The 22,333-nt window shown below is 38.7% G+C and overlaps 1 protein-coding gene across 3 annotated transcripts in view; it reads left to right on the forward strand.

The window, feature by feature from the left end:
- SRD5A2 (steroid 5 alpha-reductase 2) overlaps nt 267–22,333 on the forward strand; it is a 78,152-nt gene continuing 56,085 nt past the window's right edge. For 2 of the 3 annotated variants that reach the window (XM_021085840.1, XM_021085841.1), the window contains exon 1: nt 291–587. In XM_021085840.1, coding sequence (XP_020941499.1) covers nt 307–587 — 281 coding nt within the window. In that variant the 5' untranslated portion in view covers nt 291–306. 3 annotated transcript variants of the gene reach the window in all.

The following is a 22,333-nucleotide window of genomic DNA, read 5'->3' on the forward strand; positions in this document are numbered from 1 at the left end:
CCAGTTAGAGGGGGAGAACAGTGGCAGGCGATGGAGAGGGTGCGCAGGCAAAGGCGCGGATATGGGCCAACGGAAGAGGCCAGGACCTGTATTTGGTTCCATAAAAGCCTTCGTCTATTCTCCACCATGCAAAAGGGGCATCACTGCTTTGTTGAGCCAGGGCTGGCCGCCGCGAGATGGGAGGCAGGATGGAGGGGCGGGAGCCAAAGACGAAGGGGCGGACACGGGGTGTCGTTCCATAAAGGGACTGTGGGGGCCGCGCTCTCCTCTGCTCTGTCGGAAGCCACTGGCGGGGAATACGGCGCGATGCCTGTTCGCTGCCAGCAGAGCCCGGTGCTGGCGGGCAGCGCCACTTTGGCTGCCCTGGGGGCACTGGCCCTGTACTTCGCGGAGCCCTCTGGCTACGGGAAGTACACGGAGAGCCTGACGCCCGCGGCTATCCGCCTGCCAGCCCGTGCCGCCTGGTTCCTGCAGGAGCTGCCCTCCTTCGTGGTGCCCGCGGGGATCCTCGCCGGGCAGCCCCGTTCTCTCTTCGGCCCGCCTGCGACTGTGCTTCTGGGCCTCTTCTGCGCACATTACTTCCACAGGTAGCGTTTTTCCCTGAGGGAGCGGAGCGCTGCGCACTGCCAGACTCCCGGGCGTCCAGGTGCCTGGTGCGCAAGGAGCACTGCCGAGGGGCGGCGTCGGCGGCTGCTAGCCCCGCGGAGTGCGGTGCGCTGGGAGCACCTGGCGCGGCCGGGCTGTAGGTCGGACCCGGGCAAGTGGAGAAGCGATTGCGGGCAGACCCCGCCTTCACTCTCCTTGGTCTTTGGGCGCGTCTCTGGTCCGCTTCGAATCCTCTGACTACCCTGGGGAAAGAGGTTGAGCAGGGCGGGAGGCGAGCTGGAAAGCCTCAGGCTGGGCACAGCCGTTGGCCCAGACAGTTCCTTCTCCAGCTGCGTGCCCTCCCTTGTCACCTGTGGCGTCTCGCCTACCACCCCTTTTCTTTCTTCCTTCACCTTTCCTTTCCAGGGTTGGGGTGGGCTGGTTCTGGAATCTTGAGGGAGTCTAGGTATTGGCATCTTCCGAAGGAAACTCAGCGCAGGGGGACTGGATCAACGTATCTTGGTAGGGAGATGGGCAGGGCTAGACCCGGGACCTCAGTGGTGGGAAAGAACAGTGACGGAAACCCAATGGACTGAGCAAGAGCCCCACTTCTCAGGGCTCACCTTCAAGGGACCAAGCTCACCACCAACTTGTTTCAAGTTCCTCTGGCACAAAGTATGAATGCGTTGAAGTTAACTTAGAGCTCAAATGTTCTTCTGAATTAAAAGTCCCAAGTTCAGAAGAACTTTGCCTTCTGGGCTGAGAAGGAAAGACAGGAAAGAAACCAGGGATTTTCAGAATTCAGAACATAACTGCTCAGAAAGACTCAGAGGAAGGGAAGAGCGCATGATTTAGTTGCCTACCGTGTCTAGTAATTTAGCATCTGTTGTCCCATGTAGCACCCTTGTAATCTTGTGTGTTATGTATTTATTTATGTATTTGTGTTATGTATTTATTGTGACCACAGTATAGACAAAGAAACTAAGGCTATGTGAGGTTAAGTGACTGAATGAAGATGATACAACTAGTGCCCAATCAGGTTCAAATTAAACCTGGGGAAGTTCCCATGGGATGGAACTAGTATCCATGGGGATGCAGGTTCCATCTCTGGCCTCCCTCAGTGCATTAAGGATCCCTCATTGCCATGAGCTGTGGTGTAGGTTGAAGACTCAGCTTGAATCTGGCTGTTGCTGTAGCTGTGGCAATAGTCAGGCAGCTGCTGTTGCTATTGGACCCCTAGCCAGCGAACTTCCAATGTCCTGAGTGAGTCCCTAAAAAGAAAAACAAACAGAAGAAATCTAAGCCTGTGGCACTCCGTGGTTCAAGGAGAAAAGAGTCCACGGATAGAGAAAAGTTGCCAGACTGAATCAAGATCTGGAGCAGAAGCACAGCTTTATTTTGAGTAGAGAATTTATAGGATCAAAAATCAAGGAAATCTATATTAGAAATTAGGGTAAAAAACTCATCTGGAAACTGAAAGGCATGGTCCTGTCACTTAAGGAAGAAACGATGCCTCATTTCAGGAAAAGGAAGCATAGAGAAACAAGTTTTAACCTGTCTTTCCTTATAATCCCTTCTTCTGTCTCTGGATCTTTTTTTTTTTTTTTTTTTAAACTGGCTAATGTTATGCAATTTTAACTGAATTCTCATTCTTTTAATAAGATAATTATTGGCAAGCAGTGAGAACTGAAATTTCATAAATGGGTGTCCATTCTGCAGATATTTTCAAACCACTTTATTTTACCCAGCTTTAGGTCATTCAGTTTGCCCTTAAAGAAAGATGTTGGGTACAAGAGAGTAGAGACCAGGTTTTGATTTCATTGTTTTGGGAAAAGACATTTGACAGAAAAATATGGTTTTATCAGACAACTGCGTTTATCTTCTACCTAACTACTGTCTGTTAGCACCATAAATAATATTTTTATGAGTTCATTTCATCTTACAGTGATGATGAGTATTTTCTGACAATCCTATTAGCATAAGTTTTAGACTTGTTTTTAAAGCCAACAGGTACTTGGGCTTTAATAAATTATGACCAATATATTAAAAAACCAAGGGAGTCATATGCATAAAGTGAATATTAACATACTGTCCATCTTCATCAGGGGAAAATTTAAAATAGAAATAAGAGATTTGGGGATTGGTTCTGCCTGAGGGAAAATTGCCCACTGAAAACACAACTCTGGGTGAGTGAGTTGCCTCTGAAGCATGAAAATATATTGTTTGTCCATCATTCCTTTTGTGTGAATTCTTTCTTTGAGGCTACTGGACTATTGACTCTGTTATCATTCGGAGTGCTTACAAGGGGTTATGCTCTGTGCTAAACACTATGTGAATTATCTACTAATCCTCATACCAGCCCATTTAAGTGGGCACTATTATCACCCCTATTTTGCACATGGGAAATGGGGGGTGGGTGGGCAAGAAATGGTTAAGTAATTTGCCCAAGGTCACACAGTAACCAGGGAGCCAGGGTTCAGACCTAGGGAGTTTGAATCCAGATCTCAGGTCCTTAGCTTCCATGATAAACTGTTTTATATTTGTTTTTGTTGCCCCATTCTTGCCTTTTAAATACTAGTATTTAGGCTTAAAATTGATTTTTTAAATTATAAAAATAATGAACATTTACTAAAAAAAATGGGAAGTAAAAAGTAGAAAAATTCCCATAATTTCAAAATGTTAAGTATATTATTATTATTATTATTATTTTGCTTTTTAGGGCTGCAGGTGCCACATATGGAAGTTACCTGGCCAGGGGTTGAATTGGAGCTGCAGCTGTTAGCCCACACCACAGCCACAGCAATATGAGAGCCAAGCTGCCTCTGTGACCTACACCACAGCTCATGGTGACATGGAATCCTTAACCCAGTGAGGGAGTCCAGGGATGGAACCTGCATCCTTATGAATACTAGTTGGGTTCTTTACCACTGAGCCTCAACAGGAACTCCTGGGTATATTAATTTTTAATATTTTGGAACATTGCTGTCAGGGCTTTTTTTTTCTCATTAGATTTTTCTACATGCTCGCTATATTGAATACATACAGATTTTAGTTCTGCTCAATTACTTTTCATAATAAATATTTTCCACATTATCATAAAATCTTTGTCAATATCATCTTAGTGGTTGCTTGTTATTTCATGTAAAAGCAATAATTTACCTATCCATTATTTTATAGTTTTAAATAATTCTAATTAAATTTTAGTATAATTTATATTAAATAGGCATTTAATTTGCCTTTTTGTTTTGGCTTGGTTAAATAAAGCTGTGATGTACATTTTTTGCACCTAAATTCTTTTCAGAAGCCATGGCTGTTCTCTTAGTCAGGATTCTAAGAAGTGGTTCAAAAGTTGTGAATATTTTTCCACTGAAGTTGTAGGGATTATTTGGCTCAATAGTGAGGGTACACGAAGGAAAAAGCATAAAAATGCCTTGACTTTACATTTGTCCTGTGCATAGCTATGACACAGAGACTACAATGGAGGGACAGGGGTTCAGGAGAAGGCTGGCTCAGCTGTAACTTAGACTCCTTTGCAAAATGTGCCTTGTTCGAAAAGCAATATGTCCCATTGGATGGAAGGTAAAACTGCACTTTTTTCACACAAGGGCAAGGATTTTTGTCTCATTTGTTTTTGTCTCAGCCATTTATTCATGGTCGTGTGCTCCGTGTATGGAAGAGTGCTGGTACATAGTTGGTACTCACTAAAATTTGTTGACTGAACTGACATCAGTACAGGCAGTCAGAATTGTGGGAGAACTAACAATTACTTACAAATCATTGCTGAGAGTGCATGGCTAAGTCAACTCAGATCATTCTCTTCCCCTCAGAATCTATTATTGTGGACGTTGGATGGTTTAGCAACATGAAAATGACTGCTGTGTAAGCATGTTGCCTAATTCCACTGCTAAAGTTGCTTGAAGTCAGAATTACCTCACCTCTCGTTGACCTTGACTACAGCATGGAATGATCCTTTGCCCACATTCCTTGATTGATCATTTTCTCAAGATGCCTTGGTGCCTTATGCAATGGTCGTTCCACCAATTATGCTTGTAGAAGCTGATTTTTTTTTATTAAGATGTGGGTGTGACCTTGGTATGTGGATGAAAAAGAAAAATCTCTTTTCAAGTAAAAGTGACTATATTGTGAAAAGTTGCTGGCATTGTGACCTTCCACATTGTACATCCAGAAGCAGAGTGTAATGCACACATTAGAGTCCATCTGAATTTATTTTTGCTTTTTATTTAAAAAAATTTTAAATAATTTTTATTTTTTCCATTATAGTTGGTTTACAGTGTTCTGTCAATTTTCTACTGTACAACAAAGTGACCCAGTCTCACACATACGCACACATGAACATATATTTATGCATTCCTTTTCTTACATTATCCTCTATCACAAATGACTAGATATAGTTCCCAGTGCTGTACAGCAGGCTCTCATTGCTTATCCATTCCAAAGGCAATAGTTTGCATCTATTAACCCCAGATTCCCAGTCCATCCCACTCCCTCCCCCTCTGCCTTGGCAACCACAAGTCTATTCTCCAAGTCCATGAGTTTCTTTTCTGTGGAAAGGTTCATTTGTGCTATACATTAGATTCCAGATATGTGATATCATACGGTATTTATCTTTCTCTTTTTGACTGACTTCACTTAGTATGAGAGTCTCTAGTTCCATCCATGTTGCTGCAAATGGCATTATTTTGTTCTTTTTATGGCTGAGTAGTATTCCATTGTGTATATATACCACATCTTCTTAATCCATTCATCTGTTGGTGGACATTTAGGTTGTTTCCAGGTCTTGGCTATTGTGAAAAGTGCTGCAGTGAACATGCAGGTGCATGTATCTTTTTCAAGGAAAGTTTTGTCCAGATATATGCCCAAGAGTGGGATTGCTAGATCACATGGTAGTTCTATATTTAGTTTTCTGAGGTACCTCCATACATACTGTTCTCCATAGTGGTTGAACCAGCTTACATTCCCACCAACAGTGCGGCAGGGTTCCCTTTTCTCCATACCCTTGCCAGCATGTGTTATTTGTGGACTTAACGATGGCCATTCTGACTGGTGTGGGGTGGTACCACATAGTTTTGATTTGTATTTTTCTAATAATCAGTGATGTTAAGCATTTTTTCAAGTGCTTGTTGGCCATCTGTATATCTTCTTTGGGGAAATGTCTATTTAAGGTCTTTTTTCCCCCATTTTTCAATTGGGTTGTTGGCTTTTTTTGCTGTTGAGTTGTATAAATTATGATTAAGCCCTTGTCAGTTGCATTATTTGAAACTATTTCTCCCACTCTATAGGTTGTCCTTTTGTTTTTTTTTTTAATGGTTTACTTTGTCAGTTTGATTAGATTCCCACTGGCTTATTTTTTCTTTTATTTCTTTTGCTTTGGGAGACTGACCTGAGAAAACATTGTAAGGTTGATGTCAGAGAATGTTTTTGCCTATGTTCTCTTCCATGAGTTTGATGGTGTCTTTTCTTATGTTTAAGTCTTTATGCCATTTTGAGTTTATTTTTGTGCATGGTGTGAGGTTGTGTTCCAGTTTCGTTGGTTTACATGCAGCTGTCCAGTTTTCCCATCACCACTTGCTGAACAGACTGTCTTTTTCCCATTTTATCTTTCCTCCTCTGTTGAAGATTAATTGACCATAGATGTCAGGGTTTATTTCTGGGTTCTCTATTCTGTTCCATTGGTCTGTATATCTCTTTTGGTACCAGTACCACACTGTCTTGATTACTTTAACTTTGTGATATTTCCTGAAGTCTAGGAGAGTTATGCCTTCTGCTTGGTTTTGGTTTCTCAGGATTGCTTTGGCAATTCTGAGTCTTTTATGACTCTGTATAAATTTTTGGATTGTTTGTTCTAGTTCTGTGAAAAATGTCATGGATAATTTGATAGGGATTACATTGAATCTGTAGATTGCTTTGGGCCATATGGCCATTTTTACAATATTAATTTTTCCAACCCAGGAACATGGAATATCTTTCTATTTCTTTGAATCATCTTTATTTTCCTTGCTTGATATTTTATAGTTCTGAGCATATAAGTCTTTTACCTCTTTGGTCAGGTTTATTCCTAGGTATTTAAATATTTTGGGTACTATTTAAATGTTATTGTATTTTTATATTCCTTTTCTAATACTTCATTGTTATTAGTATATGGAAATGCATTTGATTTTTTGAATGTTAATCTTGTATCCTGTTACTTTGCTGAATTTGTTGATCAGTTTGAGAGTTTTTGTGTGGCGTCCTTAGGGTTTTCAATATATGGTATCATGTTATTTGCATACAGTGACAGTTTTACCTCTTTTCTTCCAATTTGAACACCTTTTATTTCTTTTGTTTATCTGATTTCTGTGTCTAGGACTTCCAATACTATGTTGATTAAAAGTGGTGAGAGTGGGCATCCTTGTCTGGTTCCAGATTTGAGTGGGAAGCTTTTCTCCATTGAGTATTATTTTTGCAGTGGGTTTGTCATAAATGGCTTTGATTATGTTAAGGTATGTTTCTTCTATACCCACTTTGGTAAGAGTTTTCATCATAAATGGATGTTGGACTTTGTCAAAAGCTTTTTTGCATCTATTGAGATGATTATGTGGTTTTTGACTTTTCTTTTTTTAATGTCATGTGTAACATCGATTTGTATATGTTGAACCATCTTTGTGAACCTTGAATGAATCCCACTTAGTTGTGTCGTATGATCTTTTTGATATGTTGTTGGATTTGGTTGGCTAAAATTTTGTTGAGAATTTTTGCATCTATATTCATCAAAGGTATTAGCATATAATTTTCTTTTTTCATAGTATCTTTGTCTGGGTTTGGTATTAGGGTGATATGATTTCATAGAATGTCTTTGGAAGTGTTCATTCTTCTTAAGTCTTTTGGAAAAGTTTAAGGAGGATGGGTATAAGTTCCTCTTTGTATGTTTGGTGGAATTTGGCTGTGAAGCCATCTGCTCCTGGACTTTTATTTGTAAGGAGTGTTTTTATGACATATTCAATTTCATTTCCAGTGATTGGTCTGTTTAGTTGATCTATTCTTGATTCAATTTTGGCAGGCTATAAGTCTCTAGAAAGTTGTCAATTTCTTCTAGGTTGTCAAATTTGTTGGCATATAATTGTTCATAGTATTCTCTTATGGTTTTCTCTATTTCTCCAGTATCCATTGAGATTTATCCTTTTTCATTTCTTATTTTGTTTATTTGGTTTTTTCTCACCTCTTGGTGAATTTGGCCAGAGGTTTGTCAATTTTGTTTACCTTTTCAAAGAACAAGGTCTTGGTTTTATTGATTTTTTTTCTATTCTTTTTTGAATCTCTATTTTATTGATTTCTTGTCTGATCTTTATGATTTCCTCCCTTCTGCTGATTTAAGGTTTTGTTTGCTCTTCTTTTTCTAATTCATTTAGGTGGTGGGTTAAGTTGTCAATTTGAGATTTTTCTTCTTATTTGAGGAAGGTCTGTATCACTATGAATTTCCCCCAAGGACTGCTTTTTCAGCATCCCATAGATTTTGAATGGTTGTGTCTTCATTATCATTTGTCTTGAAGTATTTTTTAATTTCCTTCTTGATTTCCTCATTGACCCATTGGTTTTTTGGTAGCATGTTGTTTAGTCTTCATGTAATCAGTTTTTTTTCTCATTTTTTCCCTGTGATTGACGTCTGGTTTCATGCCATTGTGGGCAGAGAAGATACCTGAAATAATTTCTAGTCTCTTAAATTTGTTGAGATTAGCTTTGTGCCCCAGTATGTGATTGATCCTTGAGAATGTTCCATGTGCACTTGGGAAGAATGTATATTCTGATTTTTTTGGATGTAATGTCCTAAAAATATCAATTAAGTCTAACTTTTCTGTTGTGTCCTTTAGGATCTCTGTTGCCTTACTGATTTTCTGTCTAGGGGATCTGTCCATTGATGTGAGTGGGGTGTTAAAGTCTCCTACTATTATTGTATTCCCATCAATTTCTCCTTTTATGTCTATTAGTATTTGTCATATGTATTTGGGTGCTCCTATATTAGGGACATATATATTGATGATTGTAATGTCCTCTTTTTGAATGGATCCTTTTATCATTAAATAGTGTCCTTCTTTTTTCTTTATGGCTTTTATTATAAAGTCTCTTTTGTCTGAGATGAGTATTGCTACTCCTGCTTTCCTGTCTTGTCCATTGGCATGAAATATCTTTTCCCATCCCCTCATTTTCAATCTATCTGTGTCATTTGCCCTAAGGTGAGTTTCTTGTAGACAGCAGATTGAAGGTTTTTACTTTTTTATCCAATCTGCCACTCTGTGTCTTTTAATTGGAGCATTCAGTCCATTGACATTTTAGGTAATTATGGATAAATATGTATATATTGCCATTTTAAACCTTATTTTCCAGTTGATTCTATGATTCTCCTTTGTTCCTTTCCTTTTTGGTTGGATGATTTCCATTTATTTTATGCTTGTGTACTTTTCTTTTTAGTTTTTGTGAATGTAGTGTTTGGCTTTGATTTGTGGTTGCTCTGTTTTTTAACTATGTTAACCCCTTCCTATATTTGCTTGCTTTAGCCTGATAGTCATATAGGCTCAAACACATTCTTAAAAAAAAGAGTCTAGATTTTCTTACTTTGGTTCTCCACATTCTATGATTTTAAAGTCCTTTTTTTAACATCTTCATATTTGTCCTTTTGTTGTTCTTTGTGTTTATAGTCACTTTTACTACATTTGTTTTTTTCCCTTTTATATCTGTATACTGGCTTAAGTGATTACTTTCCAGTTGTGATGTCCTGCATCCTATTTCTTCTTAACTCTTTTTTATTTAGAGAAGCCCTTTCAGTATTTCTTTTAGAATGGGTTTAGTATTGCTGTACTCTTTTAGCTTTTGTTTGTTGGAAAAATTCTTTATTTCTCCTTCTATTTTAAATGATATTCTTTCTTGGTTGAGTATCCTAGGCTGCAAAATTTTCCCTTTTAGAACTTTGAAAATATGTTGCTACCCTCTTCTGAAATTTGTGTTTCTGTAGATAAATCAGCTGACAGCCTTATGGGTGTTCTCTTATAATTAATACTTTGTGTTTCTCTTGCTGTTTTAAGAATCTTCTCTTTAACTTTTGCCATTTTTATTATAATATGTCTTGGTGTGGGCCTGTTTGGGTTCAACTTGTTTGGGGTGCTCTGTGCTTCCTGTATCTTGATATCTGTTTTCTTTAGATTTGGAAAGTTTTCAGACATAATTTCTTCGAAAATATTTACAATCCCCTTTTCTTTTTCTTCTCCTTTTGGAATTTGTATTACGCATAGATTGGCTTGCTTATATTATCCCACAGATCTCTTATATTGCTTTCATGTTTTTTTCTTTTGGTTTTCTGTCTGCTGTCCTGATTGGGTGATTTCCATTATTCTATCTTCCACATCACTAAAATTTATTTCTCTGCATTATTCATTCTGTCCTTTAGTTCCTTTAGCTCAGTTTGCATCTCTGCAAATGAATTTTCTAATTTTCCTTGGTTCCTGCTTATATTTCCTAGTTCCTTTCTAAATCAATCTGCATTACTGTTTATATCCACTCTTAATTCCTTGATATTCAGCCTTAATTCCTTCAGTATTTTCACTATCTCCCTTTTGAACTGAGTGTCTGTTAAACTGCAGAGGTCTGTTTCATCGTTTGCTGCTTTAGTCCACCTGAATTTAGAGAACTTTCCTGGGGTTAAATGCTGAAACCAATGACTTTTCCTGTTCAGTCAAATGAAATGATGGCCTCAATTAGAGGCCTATTTGCTGGGTTCCTCAGTTCATTCTCCAACAGCATGAATTCTTCCCTATCCTCAAGGTTCAGAAGGATCTTTCAGGTATCACTTCCTCCAAGAAGCCTTTTCTGAGTCCTTTCTTCTTTGGAAATCAAGTAAGGGTACCATTCCTTGGGTTTTCATAGCAGCCAGTGTGGCCTTCCTGGGAGGTCATAATTCTCTGTTAAGGAAACTTTACATCTGTCCAGCCTCCTCACTTTATAGAAGCAGACCACCACAAAGTTTAGTGAATTGGGGCAAGGAGGGGACTGGAACTTGAGTCTTCTGAGGTGCCCTATTAGTGCTTCTCTAATCTCATTAAAAGTGCAGATGGCTCAAATATTCAGAAGTAATCAAACCTCACAAATGAAATTACTTATTGTCTGAGAATTAGAATGATAATTAATGCTGACACTTGAAACCATTTAAACACATCTTTCCTCACACGTGGAGAAGAAAGGCCTTGGGCAGAATAAACCAAATTCTTGTGGTCACTTAATCATGTGTTAAGGACATTCATGAAACATAATTTGGATTAATTAATATTAACTGAAAGATTCTTTAAAATGAGGGTCAGCAAAATTTTTCTGTAAAAAGCCAGATAGTAGCTATTTTAGACTTGGCACTCATACAGGCTGTGTCGCAGCTACCCAATTCTGCTGTTGTAGCGTGAAAACAGCCACAGAAATTATTGTAGACAAATGAGTGTGGTAATATCCCAATAAAACTTTATTTAAAAAATAGACAGTGTGCTACATTTGGCCTGTGGGTCATAGTTTGCCAGCCCCTCCTTAAAACCATGAGCTGTGTTGCTTTACATTCAGTGCCCTGGTGATCCTATTATAAAACTTTGTTAAATTCAGGAGTAAAGCAGTGAGCCTATTCTAGAGAAATTCTGCTACATTTATCTAGGAACTTGGTAGTAAACCTTATTTTCTGAGAATTCCTGGGTTCCAAGTCCCTTATTTGTACTTTATGGGAAATAGGAGTCTTGGAGTTTACGTTCTAAATGGGATGACATCATAAGCACATCTGAAACCTGTATAGCTATGTTTGCCAAAAATGTAAACAAACTTTAGAAATCTTGACCACTTTTATCATATGGAAGAAAGGACCAACTTCTTTTTTTTTGTCTTTTTGCCATTTCTAGGCCCGCTCCCTCAGCATATGGAGGTTCCCAGGCTAGGGGTCAAATTGGGGCTATAGCTGCCAGCCTACACCAGAGCCACAGCAACGCGGGATCTGAGCTGCAACTGCGACCTACACCACAGCTCACAGCAACGCCAGATCCTTAACCCACTGAGCAAGGCCAGGGGTCGAACCTGCAACCTCATGGTTCCTAGTCAGATTCGTTAACCACTAAGCCATGACAGGAAATCCTTGATTGCTTTAAAATTAGTTTAATGGCACTTACAAAAAACAAACAAGATAAGGAAATAGTGATCCAAACTGGTGAAGTGATGTATATGAAGTTACATGGTGAGGAAGGGGCAGAGTGGGGCTTGAACCTAGGTCTCCTGTTTATTTGTCAGGGTTCTACATGTGCAGAACTATGCTGGGTCCAATGGGAGCACACAAAAAAGTACAATAGCTGGTGCTTGTCTTCTAGGAGGAAGGCAGGAAAATGCTTCATAGTGTGCCTGACACTCTTTCTGCTGTGAAGGTTTGGTGGTGGCATTGTCAGTGTGAAGCCCAGGAGGGGTGGGAAATTGCATATTGAGAGACAAGTGGATCACGTTCCCTGATGGGGACCATGGTCATGCCACTGAACATGCTGAAGTCTCTGGTGCCTCTGTGTTTTAGTGTGCATGGAACAGTGGGCAGATGGGTGGGTGGGCTTTGAATAAATGGAACCCCTCTCCCCCACTCAAGTTCATAATCAACTGAGACATAGAGCCAGGAATTAGGCAGCTAGAGGCAAATGACCACACCTATTAGTGGTGAAACTGGTTTGGAGCAACATGGCTTCCATTTGGGATCCTAACAGCAGTCTCTCAAAAATACTCAGCAACAACTATGGCTAATTATAAACCTTTCCCAAGGGTGAGCAGAATGGGAGAAGGGCTGAGCAGCACACACCTCTTGAGAGGTCCTGCTTTTAAATTTACCAATCAGGTAATTCACTTCTCCTTTCCTGAGGGGGAGTGAGGGAGAGTGGAAAGGCCAAAAGGGGTACTCAGATGAGGGGCCCTCAGAAAGCAGGAGGGGGAACAGAAATGTTTTCTGTTGCTAGATAGAATACAAAAGTTGTCTACCTATTGATTTTTGCCAGAGCCTGGCAACTTGGTTCTGGAACCTGGGGCACTTCCCAGTCTGCGTTTTGATTCCTTGCCATGTATGGCAACAGGGACATCAAAGACTAGTCTCAAGTTGTTTAAAAAGTTGCTGTGCTCAACCCAGCAGCCTTTAAGAAGACTCAGCTCAGCATGGGAACTCTGAATTTTAAAACCCTCTGAACTGGGGCCAACAGTGCAATTTGCCTTCCATTTGGTTATGGAAGAGGGATAAGGAAAGGGGAAACCAATATTTATTGAGCTCTGGGTGTTCCTGGAATTATGTTACGTATCTTACATCAATTACCTCATTTTGTCCTTGAGACAGTCACTGTTGTTAACACAATCTCACAAGTGACGGTACTCTGATTGCACTGAGTAGTGAGAGTGAGTCCGAGTGATGGGCAGCACTTGAGCTGGTCCTCAAAGAATGCTCTATTCCCAGATTTGTGGGTGGGAATGAGATGTTCTGTCAAGAAAAGGGGCTGTCTGGTGATCTTTGACTTAAAATCGCCCTGTGTTCCATATGTACTCCACCTTAAAATACCTCTCCTCTTTTTAACACCAGATATCTTTTGTATCTGTATCATAATATCTGATCCTACTTATCCAAGCCTTAAATCAGGTCTTGGCCATTTTCAGAATTCTTCCATTATACTTGCTTCATGATGTCAAGGCTGATCCTAAAATTTACTGTGAAGAAAATAAGGCAATTTGCTTGTGGCATTTTTCCCTACTTGACCATGAAAAATCCCCAGATCCTTTTCTGGTTATAGTCTCTGTCTCTCTCTCCTGCCTTTATCTGCCCTCTTTCAACAGCAATACTTGGTCTCACGTCAGTCACTCAGTGAATGTTCTTTACGTTCCTAACTTTACTAACCCAAAGCTACCTACCTGGTAAACAAATCTAAATACTAGAGTACTGAGTCTTTTTTCTCTTATTATTGAGTTTTGAAAATTCTTTGAATATTCTAGATACAAGTTCTTTACCAGATATATGCTTTGTAAGTATTTTCTCCCAGTCTGTGTGGCTTTTTTTCCTTCCATTTTCTTAACCATATCTTTTGAAAAGCAGAGATGTACAATTTTTGATGAAGTCCAATTTTTCTATGTTTTCATACAATTAGATCTAAGAAATCTTTGCCTAATCTAAGTTCACATGGGTTTTCCATTAGGTTTTCTTATAGAAGATTTAGTTTTAGGTTTTACATTTGTGTCTATGACCCATTTTGAATTAATTTTTATAGAGGGTTAGAAATACAAATCAAATTTCTTTTATTGCATATGGATGTTTAATTGTTCCAGTACTATTTGTTGAAAATACTTCTATTTCTCTAATGAAATTGCTCCTGCACTTCAAGATACGAACAAATATTTGCTAAAAAAAAGTATGAGGAATTCTTATTGTGGGTGTGGCTCAGTGGTAATGAACCCAACTAGTATCCATGAGGATGCAGGCTCGATCCCTGGCCTTGCTCCATGGCTTAAGGATCTGGTGTTGCCATGAGCAACAGAGGTGGCTGGATCCTGAATTGCTGTGGCTGTGGCATAGGCTGGCAGCTGTAGCTCTGATTCAACCCCTAGCCTGGGAACTTCCATATGCCAGGAGCGCAGCCTTAAAAAGCAAAAAGAAAAGAAAACATATGAATGACAGATAAAAATGGGAAAAGATAAGTAACATCATTAGTAGGGAAATGCCTATTAGACTACTTCAATACCACAATGCATCCACTAGAATGGCTAAAGTAAAAAGACTGGCCATACCAAGTGCTGGTGAGGATGTGGAAGAACTAGAATGCTTATACATTGGTTGATGGGAATATAAAATGGCAATCACTTTGGAAAACATTTTGACAGTCTCTCAAAAAATTAAACATAAACCTACCCATTCCATTGCTAACTCTTTTTCCAAGCAAAATAAAATCACATGTAGATACAAAGACTTGTATACAAATGTTTTTAGCACCTTTATTTGTAGTAGCCAAAGACTGGAAACAACCCAAATGTCCAACAAGTGAATGGGTAAACAAATTGTGGTATAACCGTATAAGAGAACACTACTCAGCAATAAATATGTGTGAAATACTGATGTGAGTTGCAGTATGGATGAAACTCAAAATAAGTATTCTGGGTAAAGAAGTCAAGCAAAAAGAGAGTGCCTTCTTTATGACTCTCTTTATGTAAAATTCCATGAAAATTCAAACTAACCTGTGGTACATGAAGTACATTAGTGGTTTCCTAGGGACAAAGTGAGGGACAGAAGGTTGAGATCATTAAGAGTATGAGCAAACTTTTGGCAGAGATGGATGTGTTCATTATTTTGATATCATAATGGTTTTAAAATTTATTAAATTGTATACTTTAAATATGTGAAATTTATTGTTGGTTATACCTCAATAAAGATTAAAAAAAAACTGTAGGTAGGCCTATGAAAAAATTGTGTGTCTGGTGCTGTTTCAGTGAGAATTGTTCAAACTTCTGTGACACTAATCTGGTAGTGTTTAACAATAGCTGAAAAGCAGTTCACTTTTTTCCCCTGGGAATTTTTCTTGGTGGAAATACTCAAGGGAAATTGTCCAGAAGAAAGAAATCAATTTACCCAAAGTTATAGTGCTCTATAACTTTGCAAATATATTTACTATTCACAACTAATCAATGTGATTGAATATTTGGTATATTTCAAAATAAATATTAGCTTCTTGGACTATATCTAGAGATGGAAATAAGTATATATAGTCGTTTAGTGAAAAATATCACACCATGAATATGCTCTGAATAAATCCACATCAACATGTATGAATTAGTATTGGATAATTTTTAGAATGTAAAGTGATGTGACTAGCTGATACTTTTGGTTTGTAGATTTTTATGTAATATTTTCAATATTTCATGTATATATTTCACTATACCTAATATAAAAAATAATAATGGTATTATAAGATTTAAAAAATTACCTTGCAAACTGACCATGCAATTAAATGTCAGTAGAAACCAAGACATTTTTACAAGTATGTACTGCTTTGAGGGAAAAGTCACCATTAATGTGTAAGATCTCCACCACTAAGTTACTGTGACATCATCAATATCATAACTCTCATATTGATCCTTTGAGTTATGAGGTTGAAGATCCCTTAAAATGTAATCATGTTACCTGGTAAAGTGTCCATACTCAAATATCCTTTTAATATCCATAGAATACATGGGGATGCCACCTCTCTCATTCTTTTTATTTTTTGTTTTTTTGGTCATACCCACAGCTTGTGAAAGTTGCCAGGCCAGGGACTGAACCACTAGAGGGCCGCTGCAGTGACACTGTCAGATCCTTGACCCTCTGGGCAAGAAGGGAACTCCAGCTTTCTCATTCTTGAAATGGTAATTTATGTCTTCTCACTTTCCCCCCTAAGCTGTCTAACTAGAGTGAGACCAACTTTATGGGTCTTTTCAAGGAAATAGATTTTGGTTTTATTGGGTTTCTCTATTAATTCTGTTTCTTATTTGTTTTCTGATTTGATCTTTATTACTGTTATTTAAATTTTTTTATTACTCAATGAATTTATTACATTTATAGTTGTACAGTGATCATCACAATCCAGTTTTATAGGATTTCCATCTCACAACCCCAGCGCATCCCCCCACCCCCCGAACTGTCTTTGGAAACCATAAGTTTTTCAAAGTTTGTGAGTCAGTATCTGTTCTGCAAAGAGGTTCATTCTGTCCTTTTTTCAGATTCCACATGTCAGTGAAAGCACTTGATGCTGGTGTCTCATTGTATGACTGACTTCACTTAGCGTAATAATTTCTAGGTCCATCCATGTTGCTAAAAATGGCGATATTATGTTCCTTTTAATGGCTGAGTAATATTCCATTGTGTATAGGTACACCATCTTCTGGATCCACTCCTCTGTCGATGGACACTTAGGTTGTTTCTATGTCTTGGCTATTGAAAATAGTGCTGCAATGAATAATGGAGTACATGTGTCTTTGCAAGTCATGGTTTTCTCTGGATAGATGCCCAGAAGTGGGATTGCTGGATCAAATGGTAGTTCTATTTTCAGTTTTCTGAGGAAACTCCATACTGTTTTCCACAGTGGTTGCACCAATTGACAGTCCCACCAACAGTGTACTAGGGTTCCTTCTTCTCCACACCCTCTACAGTACTTATTGTAGTTTGTAGACTTTTGGATGATGGCCATTCTGGGTGGTGTAAGGTGGTACCTCAGAGTGGTTTTGATTTGCATTTCTCTAAGAATGAGTGATGTTGAACATCTTTTCATGTGTTTTTTGGCCGTCTGTATGTCTTCTTTGGAGAACTGTCTGTTTAGATCTTCTGCCCATTTTTGATGGGGTTGTTTGTTGTTTTGGTATGGAGCTGCATAAGGTGTTTATAAATTTGGAGATTAATCCCTTGTCAGTCAATTCATTTGCAAAAATTTTCTCCCATTCTGTGGGTTGGGTTGTCTTTTTGTATTGTTTCGGGTTTACTTTGCGTGCAGAAACCTTTAAGTTTGATTAGGTCCCATTTGTTTATTTTTGTTTTTATTGTCATTACCCTAAGAAGTGGATCTGAGAAGATGGTGCTGTTGTTTATGTCAGAGAGTGTTTGGCCTATGTTTTCCTCTAAGAGTTTTATAGTGTCTGGTCTTATATCTAGGTCTTTAATCCATTTTGAGTTTATTTTTGTGTATGGTGTTCGGGAGTGTTCTAATTTCATTCTTTTCCATGTGGCTGTCCCATTTTCCCAGCACCACTTATTGAACAAGCGATCCTTTCTCCATTGTATGTTCTTGCCTCCTTTGTCATAGATTAGTTGGCTGTAGGTGTGTGAGTTTAATTCTGGACTTTCTGTCCTGTTCCACTGATCTCCATGTCTGTCTTTGTGCCAGTACCATATGGTTTTGATGATTGTTGCTTTGTAGTATGGTCTGAAGTCAGGGAGCCTGATTTGTCCGGCTCCATTTTTCTTTTTCAGGATGTCTTTGGCTATTCTGGGTCTTTTGTGCTTTCAAACAAAGGTTAAAATATATTGTTCGAGTTCTGTGAAAAATGTCCTTGGTAATTTGATAGGGATTGCATTGAATCTGTACATTGCTTTAGGTAGTATAGTCATTTTGATAATATTAACTCTTCCAATCCACGAGCATGGTATGTCTTTCCATCTATTTGTGTCATTTTTGATTTCGTTCATCAGCATCTTATAGTTTTCAGAGTACAGGTCTTTTGTCTCTTTAGGTAGGTTTACTCCTAGGTATTTTATTCTTTTGGATGCGCTGGTAAACGGATTGCTTCCCTAATTTCTCTTTCTGCTCTTTCCTTGTTAGTGTATAGAAATGCGATTGATTTCTGTATTTAAATTTGGCGACTTTGCCAAATTCATGGATGAGCTCGAACAGTTTTCTGGTAGAGTCTTTAGGATTCTGTAGGTATAGTATCATGTCATCTATAAATAGTGATAGTTTGACTTCTTCCTTTCCAATTTGGATTCCTTTTATCTCTTTTACTTCTCTGATTGCTGTGGCTAGGACTTCCCAAACTATGTTGACTAGAGGTGGTGAGCACAGACATCCTTGTCTTGTTCCTGATCTCAGCAGGAATTCTTTCAGCATTTCACCATTGAGAATGATGTTTGCTGTGGGTTTGTCATATATGGCCTTTATTATGTTGAGGTAGGTTCCCTCTGTGCCAACTTTCTGATGGGTTTTTATCAGAAATGGGTGCTGGATTTTTGTCAAAGGCTTTTTCCACATCTTTTGAGAGAATCGCATGGTTTTTATACTTCAGTTTGTGAATGTGGTGTATCACACTGATGGATTTGTGGATATTGAAGAACCCTTGCATCCCTGGGCTAAATCCCACTTGATCATGATGTACAGTCCTTTTGATGTATTGTTATGCAGTTCGCTAGTATTTTGTTGAGGATTTTTTCATCAATGTTCATCAGTGAAATTGGCCTGTAGTTTTCTTTTTTTGTGGTGTCTTTGTCTGGTTTTGGTACCAGGGTGATGGTGGCCTCATAGAATGAGTTTGGGAGTATCTCTTCCTCTGCAGTTTTTTGAAATAGTTTTGGAAGGAGAGGTGTTAGCTGTTCTCTTAATGTTTGATAGAATTCACCTGTGAAGCCATCTGGTCCTGGACTTTTGTTTGTTGGAAGTTTTTAAATCACAGTTTCAATTTCAGGTCTTGTGGTTGGTCCATTCATCTTTTCTATTTCATCTTGGTTTAGTCTTGGAAGATTGTACCTTTCTAAGAATGTGTCCATTTCTTCTAGGTTTTCCATTTTATTGGCGTACAGTTGCATATAGTAGTCTCTTATGATCCTTTGTATTTCTGTGGTGTCTGTTGTTACTTCTCCTTTTTCATTTCTAATTTTATTGATTTGAGTCCTCTCTCTTTTTTTCCTGATAAGTCTGGCTAAGGGTTTATCAATGTTGTTGATCTTTTCAAAGAACCAGCTTTTGATTTCATTGATCTTTTCTATGGTTTTCTTTGTTTCTATTTCATTGATTTCTGCTCTGATCTTTATGATTTCTTTCCTTCTACTAACTTTAGGTCTAGTCTGTTCTTCTCTCTTGAGCTGCTTTAGATGTAAAGTTAGCTTGTTTATTTGGGCTTTTTCTTGTTTCCTGAGGTGGGCTTGTATTGCTCTAAACTTTCCTCTTAGAACGGCTTTTGCTGCATCCCATAGGCTTTGGAGTGCGTATCTTTGTTGTCATTTGCTTCTAGGTATTTTTAATTGCCTCTTTGATTTCTTCAGTGATCCATTGGTTGTTTAGTAGCATATTGTTTAGTCTGCACGTGTTTGTGTTTTTTGCAGTTTTTTCTTGTTGATTTCCAGTTGTATAGCGTTGTGGTCGGAAAAGATGCTTGATATGATTTCAATTTTCTTAAAGTTGCCGAGGTTTGATTTGAAGCCCAGGATGTGATCAGTCTTAGAGAATGTTCCATGTGTACTTGAGAAGAATATGTATTCTTGTGTTATTGTCGATTTGTCCATTTAAGATTGTTAGCAGTTGCTTTATATATTGTGGTGAACCTATGTTGGGTGTGTAGATATTTAAAATTGTTATATCTTCTCTTTATTGATTCTTTGATCATTATGTAATGACCTTCTTTGTCCCTTAAGATATTCTTCATTTTAAAGTCTATTTTGTCTCTTATGAGTATTGCTACTCCAGCTTTCTTTTGATTCCTATTTGCATGGAATATTTTCTTCCATCCTCTCACTTTCAGTTTGTTTGTGTCCCTAGAAGTGAAGTGGGTCTCTTGAAGACAGCATATATGTGGGTCTTGTTTTTGTATCCATTCAGCCAGTCTCTGTCTTTTGGTTGGGGCATTGAGTCCATTAACATTTAAGTAGTTATTGATATGTATGTTCTTATTGCCATTTTATTAATTGCTTTGGATTTGTTTTTGTTGCTCTTTTTTCTTCCCTTCTTCTCTTGTTCTCGCCTCTTCTGGTTTGATGACTCTCTTTAGTGTTGTATTTGAGTTGATTTTTCTTTGTGTATCAGTTGTAGATTTTTGGTTTGCAGTTATTCTGAAGTTTTGATATGAGTCTATATGTAAATGAGATTGTTTTAAGTTGTTGTTCTCTTAATTGCATGTGCATCTCCAGTGTCCCACATTTGAACCCACCTCTTCTGATGATTTCTGATTTTGGTGTCATAATTGTGCATGGATGATTTTGTATCTTTACTGTACATATATCTTTACTGATGAGCCTTGTCATTTGTGGTATTTTTGTTTCCTGTTGTGCCCTTTTCTTTTCTGCCTAGAGATGTTCCTTTAGTATTTGTTGTAAGGCTGGTTTAGTGTTGCTGAGTTCTCTTAGCTTCTGCTTATCTGTGAAGCTTTTGATTTCTCCTTCAAATCTGAATGAGAGCCTTGCTTGGAAAGTAATCTTGGTTGGAGGTTTTTCCTTTCATCACATGAAGTATATCATGCCACTTCCTTCTGGCCTGCAGAGTTTCTGTTGAAAAATCTGCCGATAACCTTATTGGATTCCCTTGTATGTTATTTGTTTCTTTTCCCTAGTTGCTTTCAAGATTTTCTCTTTGTCTTTAATTTTGGTCAGTTTGATTAATATGTGTCTTGGGGTGTTTCTCCTTGGGTTTATTTTATGTGGTACTTGTTGTGCTTCTTGGATTTGAGTGAGTGGTTCCTTTCCCATATTAGGGAAGTTTTCAGCTATTATCTCTTGGAATGTTTTTTCTGTCCCCTTCTCTCTCTCTTCTCCTTCTGGTATCCCTATAATATGGATTTGGTACATTTAACATTGTCCCAGAATTCTCTGAGACTCTCTTCATTTTCAATGTTTCAAATGTTTCAAAGTTTTTGATCTTTTCTGTTCTGCAACCATAATTTCCACTAATCTGTCCTCCACCTCACTTATTCATTCTTCTGCCTCCTGTATTCTGCTGTTAGCTGCTTCTAGTGAATTTTTTATTCCAGTTATTGTATTTTGTATCTTTTCTTGTTTAAGTTTTATATCTTGTATCTCTTTGCTCAGTGTTTCCTGTAAGTTATCCATCTTTGCTTCCAGTTTATTTCCAATGTTTTGCATCATCTTCAGCATCAACAGTCCAAAGTCTTTTTCCTGGAGGCTGAGTATCTCCTGATCACTTAGTTAATTTTATGGGGTTTTTTCTTTCTCCCTCATCTGAGTTATAGTTCTCTGTCTCTTCATTTTTATGTTTTTGGTATGGTGACCTTTTTATAGATAATATAGAGTTGTAGCCTCTCTTACTTCTGGTGTCTTCCCCCCTTGTGGCTGAAATTGGTACAGGGGCTTGCTGTAGGCTTCCCAATGGGAGGGACTGATGCCAGCCCACAGGTAGGTGGAGCTGATTCCTATCCCTCTGCTGGGTGGGGCTTAGTCTCTGGATGGGATTAGAGGTGGGGCTGTGTGTCTGGGGGGTCTTTAGGCAGCCTGTTTACTGATGGGTGGGGCTGTGATCCCACCTGGATTGTTGTTTGCCTTGGGGCTTCTCAGCGCTGATGGCTGGGGCCAGATTTTCCCAAAATGGCCACCTCCAGAGAAAGGCACACTGCTGAATATTCCCGAGAGTTTTACTTCCAATGTTCTTCCCTCACAACAAGCCACATTCACCCCTGTTTCCCCAGGAGGTCCTCCAAGAACTGCAGTCAGGTTTGACCCAGATTGCTGTGGAGACCTTGCTTTGCCCTGGGACCGAGTGCACGTGAAAGTCTGTGTGTGCCTTTTAAGAATGGGGTCTCCGTTTCTCCCAGTCCCATGGAGCTCCTGTGCACAAGCCCCACTGGCCTTCAATGCCAGATGCTCCAGGGGCTCTTTCTCCCATCCCAGATCCCCACACGTGGGAGTTTGATGTGGGATTCTGAACTCTCACTCCTGTAGGCGAGTCTCTGTGAACCAGTTACTTTCCAGTCTGTTGGGCTTGCCTCTGGGAGGTATGGGGTTGTTTATATCAACCTTCCTATCTCTTGATGTGGCCTCCTCTTTGTCTTCTGGAGGAGGATATCTTTTTGAAGGTTTCCAGTCCATTTGGTTGAAGGTTGCTCAGCATTTAATTGTAAATTTTGTTGTTTTTAGGAGAGAAGTTGAGCTCTAGTCCTTCTATTCCACTGTCTTAATCCCATCCTCCTGATTCGATCTTTATTATTTTCTTCCTTCTGCTCACTTTAGGTTTAATTTGTTCTCCTTTTTCTAATTTATTAATGCAGAAGCTGAGGT

The sequence above is a fragment of the Sus scrofa genome, chromosome 3 (genome assembly GCF_000003025.6).
Source record: "Sus scrofa isolate TJ Tabasco breed Duroc chromosome 3, Sscrofa11.1, whole genome shotgun sequence".
Classification (NCBI taxonomy): Eukaryota; Metazoa; Chordata; class Mammalia; order Artiodactyla; family Suidae; genus Sus; species Sus scrofa.